The sequence below is a fragment of the Bemisia tabaci genome, chromosome 8 (assembly GCF_918797505.1).
Source record: "Bemisia tabaci chromosome 8, PGI_BMITA_v3".
Classification (NCBI taxonomy): Eukaryota; Metazoa; Arthropoda; class Insecta; order Hemiptera; family Aleyrodidae; genus Bemisia; species Bemisia tabaci.
The window spans coordinates 37,246,065-37,271,835 of NC_092800.1; the positions used below are offsets into that span (position 1 = coordinate 37,246,065).

At 37.6% G+C, this 25,771-nt stretch overlaps 1 protein-coding gene across 2 annotated transcripts; it reads right to left on the bottom strand.

Annotated features, from left to right (window-relative positions):
- LOC109038754 (salivary peroxidase/catechol oxidase) lies at nt 1-19,336 on the bottom strand. Of its 2 annotated transcripts, XM_019053934.2 has the most exons (14): nt 19,161-19,336; nt 16,085-16,296; nt 15,176-15,349; nt 14,184-14,359; nt 12,933-13,128; nt 11,987-12,184; nt 11,030-11,177; nt 9,812-9,956; nt 8,830-9,003; nt 8,377-8,575; nt 6,977-7,073; nt 3,411-3,593; nt 2,128-2,205; nt 1-1,563 (listed from the first exon to the last, which is right to left on the bottom strand). In XM_019053934.2, exons 1-14 carry the CDS (start codon nt 19,283-19,285, stop codon nt 1,503-1,505), a joined length of 2,166 nt encoding a protein of 721 aa, XP_018909479.2. In that variant the 5' UTR covers nt 19,286-19,336; the 3' UTR covers nt 1-1,502. The 2 variants fall into 2 exon arrangements, with proteins under 2 accessions (XP_018909479.2, XP_018909482.2); XM_019053937.2 differs by lacking the exons at nt 2,128-2,205; nt 3,411-3,593 and having other exon boundaries at nt 19,161-19,332.
- Between the last annotated feature and the right edge of the window lie 6,435 nt (nt 19,337-25,771).

A 25,771-nucleotide genomic window follows, 5' to 3' on the forward strand; every position in this document is an offset into this window, starting at 1 on the left:
TAAATTATACAAAATATCTTTATTTCCTCATTGAACTTTCCGATTCATTCATTTTCATATTTTTGAGAAGGGACGGAATTTGACTCTACATTTGTGGGGATTTATTGATAAATAAACTTGTGTCCCACAATGAGAAAAATCGGATTCATCAATTTTTTTCCATAATCTGATCCCAATTTCTCCTTGTGCAACTTTGTTGGTTATCAAAACGAGTTTATCTAGGTATCAGAGTGATTCCGTAGAAATTTTGAAACAAATTGGCAATGGACAAATACAAATCATGCGCGAAAGCATTGTCGTGCGAAATTACTTGTCGCGTTGAAGAAACAACTTATTTAAATATCAGTCACGGGGTCGAAAGTTGAGTCGTCGTGATTTTTTTGTCTTTTAGTATTTGGCTCCAAAGTAATGCCGGAGACTCACAGTTGCTTTTGTTTTCTTCAGTTCTTGCCACGCTCGGAAGAGCAAACGTGTGAATCACTCATTCCGTATTATATTCTTATGTTTATCGCTTTAGGTATTCAAACTATTTTGTAGTATAACCCGCAAAATGAAGGGGCAGTCGTAAAATTAGATATACACTTCAAAAATCAGTTCTTACGTCTTCTCAGCTTCAATAGGTCTATTGAACACAGATGATACGACTACGTTCAGAGATAATGTATTAGAGACCCTGAAGCTCGATTATTCAATCGATATCAAATGTCCTTGATCGATAAAAAGCATTGCTAAGATAGGGATTCATCGATCAAGATCATTCGATTACTATTCAACAATCGACCCACTGGACTGCTAATCTAACCAATTTAAATGCGTGAGCCAGAAATTAAGTTCAGGGGTAACGCTATTTTTAGCCTACACGGAAAAAAATTAAAGGCTGATTTAGCATTTAAATCGTTAAAAAAAAGTCCGTCAGGTTTCAAATGCTGATTTTACAATACAAAAATGCTGACACAACATTTGAATATTTTCGTTTTAAAGTGGGCGTAGTTAAGTTAGCATTCCTCCGAATGTAAAATCAGCATTTGAAATTTGTCGGACATGTTTTTAACAATATAAATGCTATAAATCAACATTTAATTTTTTTTCCGTGTATATAGATTGATGAGCAATTGGTTGGACATGCGATTCCCCTGATGATAGGTAACTGGCGAATGCGGTAGGGTCTGGACTTTCGTCAGGCGCGTTTCTGCAATAAAGTTATCAGTTTGCCAAAAGATATTGCTCAACTTTTCGGTCGACTGTCATATTTAGGCGAATCTGAAAGGTAACCTCTAAACAAGACTTTTACACTGCGTGGGCGAGATGATGATGAGGTCTTAAAAATATAGCTCTTCTGAATACTCCGTGATGAGAGCGACATGAGTTGAATGTGGTGGTGAGTGGACTGCTGGTAAAAGTGGTATCGGCATCTCTTCAGGATCTCGACCTTTCAAACGCCTGAATTTAGTTGGTTGATTTTTTGAGTCCATGAGCTTCCGGATTCAATGTCTAATACAATATTAGAGCTTCCATGGCGTCATATCAATGTCCGGTAAATCTTTACACACGACTTTCTTCGACCTGGAAATATCACAGAAACACGAAATTAATTAAAATAGGGGATTCGTCTCAATTTTTAACAAATAAATATTTGGTATATGATTTTTTAGTCTAAATTCGATAGGGGTTCATGAAAGGCCTTAACTAGCCTATGGTCTTAACCAATTAATAATTGGTAGCTCTGAAACTGAATGTTTAATTGCTCAAATTGAATTCAACACTACGTCTCAGAACTTTTAATATATTTAGTGACTTAGTTAATAGTTAGTTTCACCTAACCATACAACCTCGAACTTGAAGTGGTATTGCTTGGTTAGTATTTAATGGACCGTGTTTTTTTATCCCTGTATCAAAAGTGGCTCAGAAAAGTAATCCATTTCCCTTGCGCAGATAATAGAAACCAATTGATTCATTGAAAATCGTCGTTTCGAGTATGAGCCATCAACTTCGGTGTTTTATTTTATACCTTTTTGAAATTTAAAATTCTATGTTTATAACCGGGTGCACATTTGAAATGTACAAAGTGCAATCCTTTTAAAGTTTAGCGCTTTGAAGAGCACATAACGATTTTTTGGTGAAAAATACCTGATAATAACAGAGGGTTCTTTAGCCTGGTCAACGTCGATATGAGAAGATTCCAACTTATTTTCTAACTCCAAATCTCTGCTCAAAGCAACATAACAAAACACATAACATGAAACAAAACATGAAATACAACACATGAAAACACAAAGGCAACAAGCAATATAGGAAGAGACAAACGTATATATGCCAACTCAGGAGAGCTCTTCTAGATTTTATTCGTAAAAATGTATTGGACCTTTCATGTCCCAAATGTCCCTTGCCCATTAGATTACTGTAAACATACCACGTATCTCGTTTGCGGTGTTTGAAAATCTCCGCTCCCATTTCATATTTCCAAAGAAGAAGAACTCATTATCTTTCCTTGAAATGTTCACAGAATTTTCCTTGCACATTGAAGAAAATACACCGAAGTTTTTAAGAATTGACGTCGAGCAGTTTTCCATTTACAGAATAAAGTATGGCAGGAGGTCTGCAACATCGCAAACCGAGATAGGTGGTCTGCTAGTTTCACCGTCGATATGGAAAAGATAAGCTGCAATGATCATGGAGGAAGCTAGCGCGCCTTCTTCATATTGATTAGGCAACTTTAACTACGGTGGAGTGTGAATTGTTGTATGCTGGCGTTACCATCACGAATGGGTCCTTGTATGTGGTTATTGTAATGAATCAGACTTCGCCATAAAAACACGAAAATGAAACTAACCCTCGTCGTAATCAATTCGACTCGATTCCAGCTAATTATCGGACTGTTTATGGTTCATAATTGGCGGGAAAAGAGAATTTGTGTTGGAACTGATCGCTAACTATGAGTTTGACAACTGACGGAGCTGCCAAAAAATGAACATTATTGCTGGAATTTTAATCTTTTTTTAGGGTAAGGCAGTACGCATTTTGCTCTCTCCAAACGGATTTTTCCATTCCAAATTAACGTTTCTCACCTACATTGGACCCTTATTTAAACTGCAGCGATGAATAGAGTACCAGTGTATTATTAATATCATTCTTTTCTTTTCTCTTAAATTTCTTTTCATATTCTAGTCATAAAAAATGTTTAAGTAAACGTAAAATGTTACATGAAACACTTTTGGAACATTTTAACATGCCAGAGAAACACTGTTTAGAGATGAAGTCACTGGGACACCATGTGACAAAATTTATTTGAATTAAAGCAAATTTTCTTGCACTGAAAAAACTTTCAGAAAAGGACGAAATTCCTTTTTTGAATTAAAGAAATTAATTTAAATAATTGAATATTCTTTGAAAATGACTGAAATGATCTGTACCTGTCGTCATTTTCATCATCTGAAGATTCTGATTCATCAGGTTCTTCAGAATTTAGGTCTGATGTATCAGATTCGTTTTCAGAAGAGGACGATTGTGATTGAAGTCGCTCTTCGGATGTTAGCTCCTCAGAGGTTGACTCAGGAGTATCATCTTCGATAAAGGGGTTCGAGAGATCTCCCGAGCTGAAAATCATGAAGCAAGAACACTGAGAAAAATTTGGATTCATCACATCGAAGAGCATCGTTCCATCATCTCCTGTTAAAGTTGGCAACACTCTTGTTCCTCTATTTAAATGTATGTAAAAAATTGAGTCTTGCTGCCTCACCCAGGACCGGATTTACTTACTTGCCGCCCATGGGCCGCCTGTATTTTGCCGCCCCCTTCTCATTGGTTGTGAAACATCAATAAAAACCATCAAGTGAACGTTCCGGAGGGGGAGGGGTGCATAAGCCGCGTTCACTCGTGTTGGACACATTTTTTGCGAAAGCCCTGTCAACACTACTATCAAAAGGTCACGGAATTTGGCGCGAAAGTTAAGTTCCGTAAACCTATCTTTGTGTGGACAAGGCCTTCCATTTATATAAAATGAACGAAAAAATAAAGAAAGAACAAACATAAATGTGGTTTAATAATTTTAACCTCCGCCGCCGCGCCGCGCTGTGTTTGGCGCAATGCGTGAAGTATTCCCACAGTCTTGTAGGCGCTATGCGTTTCACGCCGCGCCGCCCGCTGCTGGCCGCACTGTCTTTGACGCAATGCGTGAAGTATTCATGCAGTCTTGTAGGCACTATAATGTGTGTTACATGCGGACCGCCGCGCCGCGCCGAGGGTCTCTCCTTTTCATCTCAATTTTTCGTCATCATTGCTCTCTGCGCCGCGCCGTTCCAGGCGAAATTCCGTGTTCAATTTCTCTCTTAGTCTTAACTCGACTAATTAAAGGTTCTGTCTATTGTATCGCAGATAGACGACAACACTAGAGATATACTCTCAGGAAATGAGAGATTTTGTTACCTTTTCTCGTTTGTAATTTTTTTTCTGGATCCGATTTTTCTTTGTAGCTACATTTAAAAAAATTGCAACATTTTGTCGCCATGAGTCGCGGCCCATGTGGCACCCCCTAAATCCGGCCCTGGCCTCACCTAAAATCGATATTTTCAATGGATTTAAATGGAGTAAAAACAGTGTTACCGACTTGCGAAATCGCCACTGTGCCTGTTACTTCTTCCTCTCGGAGAGATTCTTCGCCATTCCTTCTTTATTTCTTCCTCCCTCGGAAAATTTGCGATTTTTCCTCGTAACTTCTGACTCCTTCTCTTAATTTCAAAGGGAAGAAGCAGAAGAAAAATACTTTTGTTGTGCTGAGGATGAAACTCTCTGCATCAAGGAAACGCCTCATAGCGGAAAGAAACATTTTGATTTTGAAAACGAAATTTTTCCCTATCGCAATGTGATATATTATTTTTCTTTTTTTAAATCGTGACGTCAAGAAAAATATTTTATGACTAAGAAGCTTTCGTCGTGACAACTAATAATTTACTTTGCGTTTTTAGTAATTTTTCTGACTGTAGGAGCTATCCGCAGCACAACAAGGTTGAAATTACTAAGGAAGCGGGATTTTCCTTGGCAATAAAACCAATTTTTCTGAGTACCATCGTTGTTTTTTGCTTTAGCGGAAGCGTTTGGTCGATATTATAGACATAATGAATGGCATGGAAACTGACACATACAAACACATACGCACATGCAAAGAAGACAATGACAAACATTTTGAGTCAAGGACAAGGTATTATTAGGTAACGTGAAGTGAAAAAAAAATCTAAAATTTCATTGGCTTGTGAGAGGATTGTATCGAATTTGACCAAAACATGGAAAAATTTTATGAAGTGTCTCGAAGTCACTAATGTTGATACAATCGATACCTATCTGACATACTCCTATAAAATATTTTAAACCGTCTATTGACCATTTTAATCGTATATATCAAAGTGGCGCGTGAGGAAATTTTCTATTCAACTAGGTGTCAAGCATGCACAAGCATTTCGTCTCTAAATTTTTTTTTTTTTTTTTTTTTTTTTTTTTTTTTTTTTTTAAATCTATTGTTAAGCTCTGTCAATGCAAAGCTCAATGTCTCCAGACATGCGCGATTATTGACCTTGCGAACCAAGTTTCTCGGTGCGCAACGTTACATGCTTCCTATCAAACTTTCTTTCTTATTTACTTAGGAGTCTAATCATTGAATTTTCAAGAACTTTCATTGTGCCTTATGTTTGACATCTACTTTGTATTGGCTCGGGAACCGATTCTCGTTCACTTACGTCTCATTCTAATTTCTACCTTTGCAAATTCTTTACTTCCGTCATGTAATAAAAATCGTTAATCAGGTTCTTATTCCCCATTCCTCTACAATATATTTGCACCATAATCCACTGCCAATACACGTATTTTGAAACACATACACGTACATTGAACATATTTTGGTATCCAATTTCCGTTTCTTTTTTTAATTACATTTTTTCACGCATCACGAGAACGCTCTTTAATGTGCATGCGTTCAAGAGTATCTGCTTGTTACATTTGCATCTGGTGCAATATCATCGTCAGCTATGGAGACCGTATACCATGTAAAATGCACATTAACACAATACATAGTAAAAGCCACAAAGAATGCATGTAAAGCAAACAATCAGCACACATACACTAAACACTTAAGAAACGAATCATCGCAACATTTTCGTCATTTATTTTTGGATCCTTATGTTAAGTTTTTACCATCTTCGACTTGATACCAAGTTGGAAATTATACCAACTCTCGGTAGTTTTAAACTCGCTGTTGGAAATCTTGGAGTGGGTTCAGGAGTATACGTCATTCCAGAATCTATCGGTAGTGAAAGTACCATACCACGAATTTCGGTTTGACTTCACTTCTGTAAGACTTCCTGTCAAACTTTAATAATTAAATGGAAAACCAGGAACTCAATGATAAGTCTTGAAAACTGTCCTGTTTTTTCTTCTCTGTTCGAAGTAAACTCTGTGAAAATTTCAAGAAATAACAACACTTCGTCGGAAGTTTTAAACTCGCTGTTGGAAATCTTTGGAGTGTTTTCAGGAGTATACTAACGTCATTCCAAATCTATCGGTAGTGAAAGTACCCATACATACCCAACGAATTTTTTCGGTTTGACTTCACTTCTGTAAGACTTTCCTGTCAACTTTAATAATTAAATGGAAAACCCAGCGGAACTCAATGATAAGTCTTGAAAACTGTCCTGTTTTTTCTTCTCTGTTCGAAGTAAACTCTGTGAAAATTTCAAGAAATTATATTGATTTGTTCTCCTTCAAAAAAAATAAAACAGGAACGGAGATTTGTAAACACCGCAAACGAAATACGTGGTCTGTTAGTTTCACCGTCGATTTTTGATTTCATTCCGAAACTCGGGTGTCTACTAGATTTTTTGGAAAATAGTTTTAGCTAGGTAGAGCTTACTTGGAAGCTATATTTTATCCGATTTGTTGAAACTTAGACGTTACGGATACTTACAGTTGATGGCAAACATCGGAAACTTACTTTATTTCGAAGGGCTTTGAGGGAACATGATCCAATTTGTCCCCATACTTGCACAGTAAGTAAGACATTGTAATTTTGTTTAACTGTTTCAGTTGAGCTAGAAATAAGAAGTACAAATTATAGAGTCATGTTGTTGGAAGGCATAGTAATAGGAATTTGGTGCATTAATAGATGTTCGCAATCTCGAGCCGATTCAATTCACACATTTGATAAATTAGACGTTTGAATGCTAAATGAGCTGTTTGAATCTAAAGAGACAAAGTCCGTGGGGTATAAATGTTTCAGTTTCATAGCTCCTTTTTTTTAACTAATTTGTACATATTTTTTTTAAACATAAATGGGTCCAATTTTATTTTATTTACAATTAAATTTTATTTTTGACATGATGATTAACATTGCGACTTTAAATATACATCATGCAATCTAAGAAAAAGGTCAAAGTTTATAAAATTAATATACTGACAAAACGCCGCATAGCAGATATTCTGGTGATGAAATATCAAGCGGAGGTTTTGAATTGAGGTTTGAGATATCTATTTGTCTAAAAAACGACGAATTTTTACCCAAATTATGTTGTCTTTGAACTTTGCCTGTCGATGTCCACTTATAATTATACTATAATTTCTTGAAATTTCTTCGATTATATAATCGAAGAAATTTCAAGAAAATAACGTTGAAATGAAATTTTAAGTTAAGAAAATAAGAAAAGAAGCCCAAAATGAATTTTCGGCTGTTTTGGGTGGCTAAGAGCCAAGCTAAATTCAGCCTAAACTGACGTAAGAAATTTACAAAAATAAATAGATTTGACTCCTACCCTTCTTTAGATAAAACAATCGGAATAACGTCACCTTCCGGCCAAAGTATCACAAGCGCCATGCGACGTTTCAAAATTCCCGCCGCCATTTTATTTATGAGAGAGAAATTGTCGGGTGAATTTGGTTCAAAATTGCAATGAATTTTATCGGCAGCGCAAAGAATATTCAGTGAAATTTTCGGACAGCTTCGTTGAAAAATTTCTCTGTAAAAAATTAACATGGCGGCGGAAATTTTGAAATGTCGCATCGCGCCTCTGATGCTTTGGCCGGAAGGTGACAATATTAGATCGAAATTTTGTTTTTGTTTATTTCTGCATATATTTAATGGAAAAATATTACATCGAGTCTTTTATTGTCTGTTCGGGCCAGATCACGTTCACATTTTCACACAAAAATATTATACTACAAACTTTTTAAGGTAAATTGGACTACATTTTGCAATTAGGAACTATAAATTCTGACTTAGTACAAAAACAACGTATGAACCATTAGTTTCCTTATGCACATACGTGTTTTTTCGGGTGAGCCAGAATTTATACAGTTCCTAATTGCAAAATTAAGTCCAATGGCCGTGCATGTACATACCTTTGGTAAATTTTCCTGGGCCATCTTTAAAAGTGGGGGAATGTCGGTCCCCTAAGAGCCATCTCTTGAATTGGTCAGCTATAATCGCCGTGAACAATTTTCCAAACATGCTGGTACCGACGGGGCACTCAGATACCCCTCCTACGTACATATCAACGTCCCTCCAATGTTTGTACACCTTCCTCATGTTTCCAATTGTCTGAAAATAAAAGCGTACGTAATTGATGATTCAGTGTGATGAAGTCAAAGAAGAGGGCCCTCTAAGTTGAGAAATAAAATAAAAATTAGGTATTCTCAAGGTGTGAGGTAATATTGATTTTGTAACTCAATAAAACCCTAAAATATCAGTAAATATATAATTATTTCTAATTTCCAAAATTAGCATTTTAAATTTAACTTAGATTATTTTGGGTTTTTGTGAGCTTTGCAGTATGCTAGTTATTGGTATGATACCTCCTGAGTAAAATATCTCTTCAGATCATTCCAAGAATTGATCTTCGGTTCGCCGAGCAGCGTTTCCATGTAGTCGCAAAAGCCAGCGAATCCAGCTTCCCTATCGCGTTCAATTGACGTCGTCTCTAAATCCAGTCCAAACGGTCTAGTTCTTCGGAAGAATAAATTATTCATCTGAAAAAGAGGGAATGTATCATAACATAAATTGATTAATTTTATACTACTTTTTTGTTTCAGCTAAATACTACTTTCTTCAAAGTTGCTGGTGAGGGTCATGCAAGGATAAAAATAAGAATTAGCGAGGCTCCAGATCTGGCTAGACAGGGTGTCCCAGTGAAAAAAGGTCCTGCAGGGATATGACCTATGAGTCGAGATCAGACATTTTTCAGAGATCAAATGCGGTTTGGCGACCATGCCATTTTCCCAACTAGTTCATCAAATTGACTACATATCGACATTATAAGTCAGAAATCACATAACTCGGTTTGCGACGTCGCAGACTTGCTGTCATACTTTATTTTTTAAACGGAAAACCACTCAACGGCAATTCTTTACAACTGCCGAGATTTTTCTTCTCTGTGCGAAGAAAATTCTGCAAAAACTTCAAGGAATGATGCCAATTTGTTCTCTTTTAAAAAAATAACATATGTAGAGGCGAAGATTTTCAGACACCGCAAACGAGTTATGTGATTGCCGACTTACACCATCGATATGGCTCTTCAAATGTAGAGTAAGAGTAAAGCTAAAAAAAGCGAAACCGCCTGTTAATAGCCACCATAATGTGAAATACATGTTTCAGTTGAAACGTTCAAATTCATCAAAGAATACCTAAATTCTTTTTTAGTGAATTTGTAGTTTTTTCGCATTTTAGACGAGCTTTTCGCCTAAGTTGCGAAAAGTTCATGACTTATCGATTTTTTTTTTTTTTTTTAATAATCATGTTTTACGATTCTATTCAAATGAGTTGACAGAAAATACTTACAGCGAAGGATCCGTGAATGTCTTGTTTAGGCATCTGTGTAGTGCAAACACTCTTCAAAATCGGATCAAAATTGTCAACTGCGAATTGAGGGCGATTCAGCCAATCGTTCAACACCATAGCTTGCGTTTTGCCTTGTGAATGAATGCTGTAAATTTTAAATTCTTGTAAATGTCAATCCCCGCTGTGGTTAATGGTGATGTTGCATGTGTGAGGGATTTGCAATTTGACAATTGATTCTTATGTGCATTGTGCAAGTTCGCTAGAAACACGATGGTGCCACTAGTTTTCTCTGAAAGCAACTCCCGAGCTCAAAAGAAGCTCATTAAGTTGACGCAAAAATGAACGGGATATCCCACGCTATCCTCAGAGTCCATACCTCTACATCAAGACAAACTCTCCATGCAAAGATAGGGAGCAAATACATTAGCAGTGATGCCGTTTTTTCAGTTTTAGAGTCCCCAAATAAAGTGGCAGCCCTGTCAATGTATTTGCTCCCTATCTTTGCAGGGAGAGTTTGTTTTGATGTAGAGGTGGACTCTCATGATAGCATTGAATATCCCCTCCATTTTTGCCTCATTTGAGAGCTTTTTTTAAGCTGGAGAGTTGATTTCAGGGAAATTCAGTGGGACCATCGTGTTTCTCGGGAAGTTTTACATAAGAATCAATAGTCAAATCGCACATTCCTCACACATGCAACATCTCCATTGCTTGATAGTAAAATTCACGGTTATCGATTTAATGACATTATATTGAGCTTTGACAACTCGGCACCTATGACATTTTTGGATAAACGAAGAAAAACGTGAATCGCCTTTCCGCTTTTCAAATTTCTTCTTTCTCATGTCATTGAAAGTCTATTGAATCAAAAATAAAAAATACTAGTGGGCATTTTTTTAATACAATTTTATGGAATTCAGTGAATTTTTCCCATAGACTTCATACATCGTTATCCCTCCTGTTGTCATGAAATACATCTCTATTATCAATGAACTGAAATAATGAAATTTTATTTGGGAAGAAACCTATACTATAAGTTCCGAGACCTCCTAAATTTGCATAACTGGTAACGCTCAGTTCCAGCGTTCTACAGGGCCGATTTTCATTATTTTTGCGGCTATCGACAGGCAATTGTCTTTAGATGAGTCCGCTATATTCAGATTCTGAAAATATGACCCAGGTATTTTTTTTATATTTCGTGGTAAAGTTGCAAATTCTTACTTCAGTTTATCAATAATTGTGCTGTGGCCTCCTCGGTAAGCACCATTCATGAACTCGTTCAACGTCGATGGATTCACAAATTCGTTGTAATTATTGTCATAATCTATGTTTGTGTAGTTTAGTATAGCCTGTATCATAAATTCACGACCTAGGAAGAAAGTGAGTAATTTAAAATGAGAAGAATTGGCAAAAACGTGAGGAATGAAACCTAAAATGTTAAGTAACAAGATAAAACAAAAAGCATGGAAAAAATTAAATTATCATTCTACCTTTCATAATTCTATACTCATCTCTGCTCATATGAATTCGGAAGAGAACCAAATGGGCCGCGTTAAGCAGGAAGGAGCCAAGCAACATCAGTTATAGCCGAATTAAATTAGGCAATTAGTGCGAATTTTCTGCCTAGTACGAAGCTAATTCCTTAAAATTTTCAAAAGAATCTGCACAAACTTTCTCTTGTAAAATATTGAATTGCCCAGTCAAATTTGGCAATAGCTAATATAACTTGGTTCCTTTCTGCTAAATGCGGTCCAAATAATGTAAAAATATTGGAATGTCATGGTAAATAAATTGCAATTTCATCGCGTTGCAATTTCATCTCAATATTTTCGTTGGGCTGTGCTGATTAGGTAAGAGTTCGGGCTATTAGCTTCCTTCTTGACTTTTATTTTATGTAAATGGACAACTCGGGTTTAATAGACAATATTGATGATTCTCACTTTGAAAGGTACAGCCAGGTACTATTTTAGATTTTTAGGTTCCATCCAACTAATGAAGGCTGAGTTTTCAGCCGAGACGTTTTGGTTTTATTCATGAAATAGCCTTGTTACCCGTTTTTTAAATCGTTTTTTTATCGTACATCTTGTCACGGGGGAGCGGGGCGTCAATCATATCTTGGGTTTAAGAGATCCTACTCTGTTAATATCAAACGGCAGTCTATCAAAACGTAAAACTTACCAATCAAAAGATGTAACCATTCTTTTCGGACGATGAAATGTTCGACAGCTATCATGACTCGTCTAGTTTCTTCAAAAACATCATCTGCAGACATTTTTGGGTTCAGTTTGAGGAGTTTCTTGGCGAAATCATTATGAAATCTCACAAAAATCGTAACCAATGCAGTGAAGGGCGGGTTCTGATTAGGTCTCGGGTCACCTGAAATTAGAAAATAAAACCAGGAACTTATGTAAGAATCCAAATAATAATTCCTAAGGTTTTCCGAAACTTTCTTCTGCATCCTTGAGCTTTTAGCTTTAAGCACCTAAGTCTACGTTGTGATACCGTAAAGTTTCCAGCTTCATTTTGTATGAACAGTTTAGAGCCCGTATTTGTTTGGAAATGTTGTTGTACTTGGTTTTTTTCTAAAGTGAGTGAGGTAATAATTTCTGAAAGTTTCTCGAGAAAGCTTTCAAAGGCTCTCTCGCCCCCCCCCCCCCAAAAAAAAAATTAGGGTGATCGCGAAAATTTGGCATTTACAAAAATTTATATACCAAAGCTGGAGCCATTTGTTTTCTGGTAATGTTCCATCGTGGATTTCTTGAACATGTGCATTTCAAATTCGCTGTTTTCAAAGAAAAATTTGCCTTTACTTATCTTCAGTAGCCTAGACACATTTTTTCAGGGGAGGGGAGTCCGAGGAAAACAAAATTAGGGAGAAGGTCCGAAAGTAGAAAATTCCTTATACCTAACTACGGAAAATTAGATATTTTTTTTTTTACATTTTCTGGTAATTTCAGACTCCCCGGACCCCCATCCCCCTTGTTATGCTACTGCCGACTGGACACGCCTTTCATTAGCTTCGCAGCATTTTAATTGCCAACTTTTGTTCTACGAAATGAGCTACCGATGGTTTTGGATAAGTGGCTAAAGTTAGCTTTTAATACTTGCATTTTTACAACTTTACCGGCGTCAAAGCAGATTCCCCTGTCTCCCTGTCGAATATCGCAAACTGCTTGAGGATTAGCATTGGATTTTGGGAATATTCTTTTGTCAATTTCTGAAACTTGTAGTAGTCCGTTTTTCCCCTTAAATTTTTCCATGTCCTGTTTGTTTTGGCCGTATATCAAGGACTGGTCGATGAAATGAGTCACTGGAATGACCTGGAACATTTTTTTAAAGAAAATATAATCATTCAAGTGAGCTGCACTATTTGGAGCTACCATTTGTAGCTCCAGGAAACATTTCACTGGCAGTATAGAGGGGAGTATTGAGAATTCATGCCTCACGTCATCGCACCTTCAATTTTGCAGATGCAACATCCACTACAACCAAACACGATTAGTTGTATCTTTGCGCCTTCATCAACGCACGTCATTTCCCATGCTCTATTTTTTCCAAATGGTGCTTGCTTCTGTTTCTCTTATCTGTCGTGGTGCTTCAAGGGCTAAGTGAGCAAGAGCAACCCATCCGAGGATACGAGAGACGTAATCGAACCTTGCATTTTAACTTGCCTCCCGAATCTGAGCGACAACTCATTTGGAGCATAGAGCGGAGCATTGCGAGTTCACGCCTCGCACCATCGCGCCTTCAATTTTGCAGATGCGACACGGACATCCACCAAGTACGAATAGTTGTATCCCTACGCCGTCTGATGCACACGCTCTTTCCCTTGTTCTGTTTCCATACTATGTAATAAAGTTAATAGACTTTGAATCAAGAATGATCAAACCAATCCACTGGCCAGCGCGTCAATTCACACCTATTTGGGGAGCAAGGGGCACACTTATAAGCCCATCTACCTGTACCATGGTTGTAGTTTTCAGAAAACTTGACATTTTGACACGGATTTGATATTCTTTGAAATTCAAAAAAATGTCATGCATCCATAGATTTGTCCCGGGTGTTAGTTTTGCCCAAGTCGTCGTTACCCTATGATAGAACGTAACTAAATTTCAATGTTGCCAAATTTTCCCTCGTAAATTTCATTTTTAGCGGGAAAATCTCGGGCGTATGTGACTAAAAACTTCACTGGTTTTTCCACTGATTTCGTGCAAATATCAGCCAAATGTTTGACAAATATTTCGCAAGCACATTCTTGCAGAAAATTGGATTGTTCGAGTCAATTTTGCAACCTTGGGATGGAGTTACGTTCGTTCGTCCGAAAAACGATTAAGTTTCAGAGGAGAAGGTCATCGTTCGGTTAGATAATACTTACATGTTGATGAGGTCTCAACGGGCAACCAAAATCATCGGTAGTCAAGGATCTGATCCGACCTTGGCAAGTGACGCCAAATTTTTTGTAGAATGGATCATTATCAGGGATCCGCGTCGAAGTGCAGTTGACGGGCACTTGGCCAGGCCATTTATTTCCATTGCAGCACGATGTGAAATCTGAAAAACAAAAGTTTGAGCACTTTCTTTTGGCATGAGAGAGAACCTAAACATAGACACGATTTTACCGGTGGTCCACAATCTTGTGGGCGGTAATAAGCGTTCCACGCCAACTGACCGACTGCACAACGTTTTGCGCAATGCGAGAAGTATTCATGCAGTCTTGTAGGCGCTAATATAGGTTCCAGACCGACTGAACTGTTTGGCGCGATGCGTGAAGTACTCCTCCTGTCTTGCAGGCGCTATTATGTGTTTAACGTCGGTCGCACTGTGTTTGGTGCGATCATTCGAACTCGCGTTAGAATAATTGCGACATCGAATAATGGGGCTTTAAGGGCCCATGTTGTGTCTTGACGCCGCGCCGTAAGAGCATTCCAACGTTGTCTCGTCTTTCCCAATCAGTGGCGTGGCTTGAATGATCGATTGTCGATACTTCTCCATTTGAAGCTATGGTAAAGAATCGATTATTAAAGTGTTTGTTCCAAACACCCTGTTTATCGATCCTTTTCCATAGGTTTAAATGTCAGATCAATCAAAATGTCGCAAAGCACGCAACGCCTTTTTCTCGGGGCCACGGTTTAATAAACTGGAAATTTCAACCCACCTAAACTTGGGGTAGGTTTCATATTTTTGGGCGTTACATTTATTCCAAAATATTTTTAGAATACTCCTTTTTTCTACAGGAGACTTAATTTGAACTTGTGTGGACAGCGGTGCCCCTCTCCATGGTAGGTCTTATGTTATTCACTCCATTCTTGAAAGAGGCAGCTCTTCCCTAGCTTACAGCGTATAATCAGAAATGCCTTTGGCACTTACTGGCGGCTGCTTGGCTGGTCCTGGCCGTGTCATGAGAGATATACTGAGCGAAAACTGAAAACAGGTACGAAACTTTCTTATCCTTGACCATTTTATCCTTGAGGACTGTTGTTCGCACTAGTCTCGCGTTCGGCAAATCTGAGCCGTCCTGCGCTTTCCTGTGTTTCGAAACTCCTGCAAAATATCAGGGCCCACTCATTAAACATTGTTCAAAGTTCAAAAAAGGCATACATGTATGAATGTATGAAAGAGGGGCTCATGTAGCACAGCGGCTCGACTGTCGAATCGATATCGAATAACCATGATCGATAAAAAGCATTGCTAAGATAGGGATCTATCGATCAGGATCGATTGTTGAATCGCTATCGAATAGCCATGATCGATAAAAAGCATTGCTAAGATAGGGATCTATCGATCAGGATCGATTGTTGAATCGATATCGAATAACCATGATAGCATTGCTAAGATAGGGATTTATCGATCAGGATTATTCGATAACGATTCAACAATCGACTCGCAGGTTACGATTACATGGTGATCTTATGTTATGTCTACCACATCGAGAGTGTCGAGTCTGTTGCATACCTACTAATTGAAGGAGTTCCTCTTTTTGAATTTGATTGCAATGGCTCCCTAACGTTACTGGGAGGGCGAGTATGAACTTTTATGTATAACTTCATTAGAAATAACACACATACTCTGTGAGCATTTACAAAATGGATATTTTTCCTTGAAGTTTTCAGATGCATTTGAATAGGACGAAATTTTTTTTTGAGTTTTCCGGAAAATTTGTGTCTCATCTTGTTATCTCGATATAATACCTTATCATGATATCTTGAATTTAGCAAAATTAGAACGTGAGGAAGGCATTTCCCGTCAGCACAGTAGAAATGGACGAATTGATCTTACCGTCCGAGTATTTTGGTTGAAGCAACCTGACTAATGCGGAATTGGTGACGCCCCACATAGGAAACCTGAGATTGTTGCAAGTCTCGTCGTACGTTCTGTACTTGGAATCTTTTGCTGCAGAGCAATCGCCAACTTTGATGCACGTGTCGGCAATGTCTTGCAACTGTTGGGACTGTGGCTTATAACGTAGACTAAAGAAGCCATCGTCAATCCTGAAATTGAACAGAAAGTTTCAGCGATAATAACTTATTCAGGATGACGAGTTCTTGATAAAGTCAGGGAAAAAACGCTTAACCACTTAAGTTAGCGCATCCTCTCTGCACTTCGAATCTAATGGTACATATCAGCAGTGAGACTCCCAAACCCAGGGTGGCATGAAACGTAAGCAAGAAATGAAAGATTGGAAATTTCAGCTAGATATCTCATGAAATTTCTCGAGACTATGAAATATTTCATATTTTTCAGTGCCTAGAGAATGCAATCCACACTCGAACACACATAAGTAGAAGAACTTCTTAATTTTTACATTTCGCGAAACATGGTAAGGGACCTGTGGGTTTCAATATCTCTCATAAATTTCTGAAATTTCATGAATTATTTCACGTGAAAATTTTATTTTTCAAGAAATTTTGCCACCCTGCCCAAACCGCGTATATCTCGTTTACAGTGTTTCAAAATTTCCACTCCCGTTTTATTTTTTAAAAGAAAATAAATCGACAGCATTTCTTGAAATCACGGAATGTTTTACGCTCGGAGAAAAACAATCACAAAAGTTTTTTAAGAATTGACGTTGACTAATTTTTCATTTAGAAAATAAATATGATGGGAAATTTGCAACGTAGAAAACTGATATACATAGCCTTGGGAGTTCCTCCGTCGATGGATCAGTGTCCATGGTTAGGTTTGAGTTGAGTAGGCATCTAAACTAACCGCGTGGCAATGCTTAGAGTATCACGAAAGATTGAAGGCGCTCTAAGTCGAGATCGTACATTTGAAGCCCGAATTCGTTACTTTAGTGCGAACTAGTGCGATTTCAGGGGTCTCATGAAGCACCTGCACGATTTAAAGCATTGAAATTTTTGGTTAGAATAAGCGCATAAGATTTCGTTTTTCCGGTTGATTCAGCGCGGCACTTTCTGGACTTGGAATATTAAGATCCTGCAGTGGCCAACTCATTTTTTTGATATTTTAGAATTTTTTTCAGAGAAGTCACGGAGGGTTTCAAAATTTTAGATTGATGATTTTCCCAACTTAAAAATGAAGTATAGCAAAAAGTTAACGACTTTGCAAAGCTAGATAGACGTTGTCACCCTTTAACTACCAATATATTTAACAGCAGTTTAAAAATTATTTTTGCTAACAATTTTCACAGTTGAGGTATCCACTCTTTCCAACGAGGAAATTCTGTGATTAAATTATTACCGTATCGTACAAAAAATGTGAATACATCATACAATAACATCATACAAAAAACAAACAAAAAAAATCGTTTCTGAGGTCAAGTAAACAAAATTATTTACTCAGTTAGTGCTTAAAATAAAAAAATTCCCAAATATTGACCCGTTCAGAGGGAGGCAAAGTTAGTGAGAGGTAAATTGTAAATTTGAGAAAAGCACGTATATGGTTTGCCTGCAATGTTGCAAACTTTGGATGATATTCATCTCAAACGCAATCTACCATCATCAATGATGCAAATCATGACTAGAAATGTTTGCCTGATATTTTTTAGAATATTCAAAACCATTTTTCATCGAAAACTGAAACGGATATTTTACACTCCAAATCAGGATTCTCGCCGCAGTTACTGAGATTGAGCAAGTTTTCATCTTAAGGGCCTTTTTGTCCGACTCTATCACATAGAAGGGGCTTGAAAGACAAGGCGCACATAAGTGCAGTTTTTGAAAAAATTGACATCATAATAATAATTGTTTCAATTAAAGCTAGTCTTCATACATATTCTAAGAAAAATCCGCTCCCAAATTCTAATTTTTAAGCATCAAAAAGTCAGTTTGAACTTTCTTTCCGCCATGACGATCCATGTGATTTCGAGACTTTAGACAGGTGTTCTCGGGAGAGCAAAAACTGCACTTATGCGCCTTGTCCTCCAAGCCCCTTAAATGGATTGCATTTTGCAAAAAGGAACCAAGAGCATTCCAATGTTGCAAAAATGGGCCTGTTGCAAACTTTTGCTAGAGCAAAAATAAGAGTTGTTTCTTGTAGATAATGCCTCAAAAATCACGATGAGCGCATAGGCAAAGTCTGAAATGCACTCATAACTTCACAATCTGCGTAAGAAATTTGCGTTTTTTTAAGCTTCCCGCTTCAAAAACGATACTACGGCATAGGTGAACATTTTGTTAGAGGAGTCGCTCCATCGTCGGCGATATTCATCATGGCCGACGCTTGCACGCAGTTCCGCGCGTAATTCAAGGAGAGTTCAAGGTCAATCAATTCGGGCGTGGAAAATATGAACGTTAACACACCGATTGTTATCTGGTCTAATCCAGTTCAGGTGTTATCTCGTCCCATCAAACGTGTTTTGGCGGATTGGCGTCGGCTATGATGATTATTGCCGACGATGGAACGACTCCTCTTACAAAATGTTCACCTGTGCCGTAGTATCGTTTTTGAAGCGGGAAGCTCAAAAAACCGCAAATTTCTTACGCAGATTGTGAAGTTATGAGTGCATTTCAGAGTTTGCCGATGCGCTCATCGTAATTTTTGAGGCATTATCTATAAGAAACAACTCTTAGTTTTGCTCTAGCAAAAGTTTGCAACAGGCCCATTGTGCAAATTTTTTACCTTGCAAATATATACTAATCATCTGGGCAAGTTTCTTCTTTAATCCCAATAAACTATGTATTCAAGACAAAAATAACCCTTGTTAATTTTAATTTTTTTCACCCATTTCAGTAATTTTATTGCAAAGGATGCAAGTTGTAAAACCCTAGCAACATTGGAATGCTCTTGGTTCTTTTGTGCAAAATGCAATCCAAATATTACTGATTTTTTTTCAACTGATAACAATATATTTGATACAGGAGGGGACCTCTAAAATAGCCACTGAGGTACTCACCTGGGTGGACAAAGGCTACAAGTCTTGCAAGACGAGCCACGCTTTGGCTTGGCTTTATTCCCGCTGCAGCATTTTATGACCAAAGCACAGAACACGAATCCAAGTAAACGGCTGGACAGTAACATTTTTCACAGATAATATTTTATGGAGTGAGCTCGCGCCGGCTCAAGAAACAGCTTTTATATGTTTAGAATGTTTATCTTTATGTCCAAAAACTCCCTGCTGAAATTTCGCTATGCACGTTCATCATTAATGGCACTTGGGAATGAGTTTTTCCAATATTCCTGCTCCCCCCTCACGTGAGCCGGGTGACACTGAATTTTGTAAAATCCTTGATCACGCGCAAACATTGCTGATAAAAGGCAATCAAAGTGAGGCATTCCCGCATTCGTGATGACATCTAGCACACACTCACGGACTTTCCATTTTCGTTATGAGGAAAAGTTTGAAGAATTCTGCAACTCACAGTATTTGGTCACTTTTGGAGAATCTGTTATGGCTCTGCAGTAGATGGTCGAATTTTAAATCCACAAAACAGTGATACCGAACGAGAAAATTATAGCCACTTGAGTCTTACACGATTTGAGCTCAACCACAGGAAAAAATTGAAGGATGAATCAAATTACTTTCAAAATATTGGATGTCTCGCCTTTAAGACTAAATCATGGTTAACTGTAAAAATATGAATGTAATAACGATAATGAACAGAGATCTAGCGACTGAAATGCTGGACAAGTTGAGCTCAATCACAGAAAAAATTGAAATAATGATAAGAATTTTTAAAAAAAATAGGATTTTTGACAGCGTGGTCATGCAGCACTTTAAAACACCGAGATCAAGATTTAAAATTTTAAAAAAAAAAAACAAATAATAACAATAACTTGAACGAATTCAAACCGAAGACGAAAGTTGGAACTCTTTTTACATTTATTTAGGAAATTTACGAATGTGAATGAACTTTCAAACAGCAGGTATTACTTGATATGATGTTTACCACTCGTGAAAATCCGGATGGAAAGAAAAAATATCATGAATATTCAGCGACGATTAGTAAAGCATTGCAACGGTATTTAACTTGAAGCTTACAAATTCTGTTACATATGCGTTTTTTAATTTGATAACGTTACAGAAGAACACGAGCGAAAAGTGGTATGGAACATAACTAGTGTCAAACTGAAATAAGTCGTCGAAAAGTTGTCTGTGGTAAGAAACAGGGACATTTATCTCACTTAAATGACGCCTCATGTCAAATAAATCAGTTGTTTTGAGTAAAAAACAACTCAATGTTTAGATGAGACCTAGTTTACATGTATTTTTATACAGTTAAGGGCTCATACGAAAATGAGCCTGTTCCTTTTTAAAAACAGCTATTCAAATATTGTATCGGCAACTTATGCGGCGGTACTTACATGCATCAATTGAGGATACATTAGCTTAAAAGGAGCCTATCGGCAATGAACTTCCTGTGAGTGGATCGGCTGTTTTTGCACGATTGCGTTAAATTCTGACTTTTAATGAAGTGAGAATGCCCGCGTAGTTGAGAGATTTTTTTATTTTTCAATAAATCCATAGCCCAGTAAGAGGGAACCCCCTAAATGACTGATAGTATTCGGAAGAAAGGCAACATTTCAGTTAATGTACTTTTGGTTTTGCGGTAATTACTCAGTAGCTTGTCTTTAACTACTGTTTAAATTTATTCAATTCATGAGGCATTGATTACGACGACCTCACACCCACTTGCTCTCTTAATTGTTTGGCACCGGATCGATTTCCGCACCGGGAAAATTAAAGTGGGTTAATGAACTCAGATGAATGCTGGAGCCACACCGGCTACATACCGTAAATATTCAATATTTAGGCTGGAACTTTTTTAGTGCTCACGGGTGGAGGATCCACATCTTTGAATTTTACTGTTTATGCACTTTTACAAATGAGGGGCTTGGAGGACAAGACATATAAGTGCAGTTTTTGAAAAAAAGTGATGTATTGGTGATTTCAAGCAAAACTAGTCTTGGTGCACATTCTGTGAGTAATTCAGTGAAATTTTCGGACAGCTTCCTGCTTGAACAATTTCTCTGTAAAAAACATTACTTAAATGGCGATGGAAATTTTTAATCGTCGCATGGCGCTTATGATAATTTGGCCGGGAGGTAACGATCTATAATCAGGTTAAAATTGTACGAATGGAAAGGGCGCACCCCGCACAGTGCTGTGCGCTCGATGCGTGAAGTATTCACGCATACTTCACGTATCCGTGAATTCTCTTAAGTACCTAATACTTTACGTCCACAATCTTGTGGGCGCTAATAAGCGTTCCACGCCAACTGACCGACTGCACAGCGTTTTACACAATGCGAGAAGTATTCATGCAGTCTTGTAGGCGCTAATATAGGTTCCGCGCCGACCGCACTGTTCGGCGCAATGCGTGCAGTATTCCTCCAGTCTTGCAGGCGCTAATGTGTGTTTAACGTCGGTCGCACTGTTTTTGCAGGTTCGATCATTCAAACTCGCGTTAGAATAATCACGGCATCGAATAATGGGGCTTGAAGGGCCCATGTTGTATGCTGGTTGTATGCTTGCCCAAGAGTAGTGTGTTCCACAAGTGTCATCCAAAGGTTGTGAATCTGCCCAATGGGTCGTTAACGGCCCACTCAATTTCAAACGACTCTCAAAAGTACCCCATGGCAATATAGTCGAAAAATGTTATTGTAACACATTGCTAACATTCTAAATAAAAGAGTCCAAGCGTATTTTATGATAAAATGAGAAATATTTACATGCCAGAAATGATTTCGTGGCGGAAAAAAACCACGTTTGGCGTCGATTTTATTTTTGACGTTATGTGGACAGGGTAAACACGTTTTGAGGCAAAACAAAAATAAAATAGGCTTGCCTATATCCCAGACATGGATTATCCTATGTTGAACACATGAAATTCCCCTATTTACGCTTTACTGAAAATCAAAAACTGCGATGAGTCGTTAACGACCCAATGGGCATATATGGGTTAATACATTTTTTGCTCAATGATAGTCAACGATCAACTTATATTTAGCATGTACTTTGCTGAATGATGACTGATGAACCTCGAGAAGAGCAGTGTACGAGGTGAGTAAAAAAATACTAGGCCCTTTTGTTATGAGTCATCATTGCCCAAATAGCAACAAAATGCAACGAAAATATTGAAATCCTTTTGCAATTTATTGATGAAGTAAAATTTCAATTTTTTTGACGTGAAATTGCAATATGTTTACGTCATTTTGTCAATTAATGTTCTTATAAGATAAAGAAGATGATCTACCCTTGTAAAATAAAAGTAAATAACTTGCAATGTAAAACAATTGCAACTTATTTCAATTTTATTGCGATGAATGTCGATCAAAAAAGCCCCTTCAATTGAATCAATGAGTTCGAAAACACACCAACTCGGGTTTTTTTCGATTTTCACTTTTTTACGGTTTCGTAACAATTATGGATAGATCTATCTGCACGCAAAAGGAAATTTCAAAATTGCAATCGGAAGTGCTCGAAACAGCGACGGAAAAAGGGAAAAATCGAAGTATTTCATTGGAGATACCAATTTTTGGTCATTTCAAGGGAAACGGGCGACCATCCGATTTTGCGGTTTTCTTTTTTCGGTTCAGTATACCTTGTACCAACAAGTTTTAAAAGTGTATAAATATTCAAGCGTTATTCAGGTCGAAAAATATAAATTTTTCAGAGCAGACTATGAGAAATCAGTATCTGAAAGTCGGTGAGAACGAAAACACATACCAACTCGGAAATGTTCAAACGCTTAATTCTCTGTCATCAAGCATGTTGTATCGATTTCAACTTGGTGCTTTACAATATCTCTGAGTACTTGTCCTTTGGCACCAAAAAGGTTTTTCTTAAACTACTAACTTCTTCGCCCGCTGCCCAGTTTTAGGTGTTCCCTGAACAATTTTTTTTCCCGAGTTGGTGTGTTTTCGAACTCACCGATTCAATTAATGAATACGCAACATACACAACACTCCGATACAAAAGCAAAAGTTTACCATGAGATTGCTATTTATTATCTTAAACGGAGGCAAATCTGCGCGTTGACTTCCAAAATGGTTTTTCATGGTTTTAATATTTCTAGAGACAGCAATGCGAGATCTCTTTAGAACATGTTCCCTTCGATCAGTTCTACTTAAAATGAGATCCCTAGTTTCAAATCCGACAATCTCCATTGCCCTATCTAAAAATTGTGCGATCATTATAATTTTAAAAGTGAAAGAAGGGGAAAACCTACATGTTTATGTTTTCTCGTGAATTTTCTGTTGTTAAGCGAGAAAATTTGGAAAATTTTAAAACCAGCTGGACGTTATGATTGTTCCTCACAGAAAATTGATATGATTGCATAATTTTTAGCCACGGCAATGAAGATTGCCGGGTTTTGGGCTATTGGCCTCAAATGAACTGATCGCTAACCGACTTACTCATTTTGATCTGAGTGCGTTTTTGAGGTCCTCCTGATTTTCACTAGCTGAAATCCGAAAATCCATGAGCGAGAGTTCGATCATATGAGTAGTAAGAGGATCCACGTGAATAGATGTTAGAGCACGTTTTTTTTCCCCGATGATGTGAACAGTTTTTTTTTTTTTAGAGGTCACGATCATGTCGTTTACATCGGACAGGTGAGTGTCGCCCCACCTCCAGCCGTGTTGCGTGAATCTCGACTGGAATGCGCAAAACCGGCTGTGACACAACACAAATAGTCAGAATCTTCCATCTGGATACACAGAAATAAGCAAGCATTTGGTAAAATCAACAGCTAACAACCGCGAATCGCAATTGTATCGGTGTAGTACGTCTGTACTCCGCCTTGCCAGGGAAGAACACCATATGGGTCTCCGGCAGCTGCCAAAGTTCCTTCGATAGAAACTTAAATTTCCGGGAACATAACGAATATTTTTCCTCAAAATTTTCAGAGAATTTTATTCGCAATTCAATATAAAGTATTTGAGATTTTTGAGGAAAAATATTCACAATTGTCGTCTATAAGTAAATATTTTATCAAGGGTAATTTGGCAACATTCAAATGCTCCATATAATGTTTTTCATATGTGCGACAGTACTACTGCCAGGGACATTTTTTTCTTAATGAAGAATTCCCACGAGAAATTTGTTTGCTTCGCTCGAGAGCGGTACAAGGTGACTTTGCAATTTTTTTACAATAGTTTTCTGTTCTGGAAAATGGAGAAACATACATACTTGCAAGCGAGAGAATGTAACGTTTGTGCCGCTTACGGCGCGACATCTGTCGTTTAAACATGTGCATTTTAGCGGTTTGGATCATGTCATAATTCCTCAAATAATGATTCAATTTAGAAACCGAGAATATTGGTGTTGAAACAACACCAATATTGTTACCGACGCGTTGTGTTGATATTTTAGCCAAACAACTTTATATAGCCATTGATGTGTATTCTCTCTATAAAGGTACTCTAATGCGGTCTATTCCATCGGAAATGTTTCTTGAAATGTAGTGGGGCTAATTCCGCTTAAAACCGTCCATTTGGACTACATTTTGCAGTTTGGATCTACAATATCTAACTTAGTTAAGAAACAACTTATGCACCATCACTTTCCGTAAAAAAAAAAAAATAAAAAAAATGTAGGTACCTAAAAAAAAAAAATCACTTTCCGTAACACATAAGTGTTTCTATTATGGATGAGCCAGGAATTAATTATATTTCCTATTGCAAAATGTAATCCAATCAAGAACTACTACCTCTGGCTCATCTATAGAAACCCCTATCCACACAGGAAAGCTAATAGCACATAGGTACTTTCTAAACTGAGCCAGGAAAACCCCTGTAAAATTAGTAATGAATTATTTGAATAAACTCGATATTAAAATGCATGGTAATGTGCCAACCGCACCTTCCATTGATATACCGGCATTCGAATTACAATTCCATATTCTTTCAGTATATGGTTTATACACCCGACCGTTAGGCCATATGGAGTAGTTTCGTTGTCTTTATCGTCTCGGTTCGGCAATCATTCTCTATTATCAGTCTTCGTTTTCCTCTTCGTGGTTAAAGTGATCGTTCCCCCTATACTTACCTATATCTTGCGGATTTTTTACTTCTTTATGTTCTTTCTAAAAGCAACGTCCTCAGACCGCATCGCGGTCCGATACTTCGAGGCGCTTCGCTAGTTAGGCTAGGTTATGCGTTATGCGTTACTTATATTTGCCCAATCCTAGTTGCGGTTCGAGGCAGGGTAAATTATGCGCGGCCTTTGAAGCCGTTCATAAAATACGTAACGCTCTGGTACGGAAAAGGAGGAAGGGGTTGAGGAGACCCTCACCCTATTTTGATTTAACGTGTTGAGGACAAGGTTGCACGCGTAAAATGAAAATTATAAAAGATTGGCAATTTCCGTGAAATATATGATGAAATTTAACGAGGCTATGAACTATTTTTTATTTTAAAGGGGCTAGAGTACGCGATCCGCATTCAAACACAAAAATAGAAGAAAGTCACCATTTTTAAGTTTTGCGTAACATGAAAAGGAACCTACATATTTCAATGTCTTTAATAAATTCGTAAAATTTCACAAGATATTTCACCGGAAAT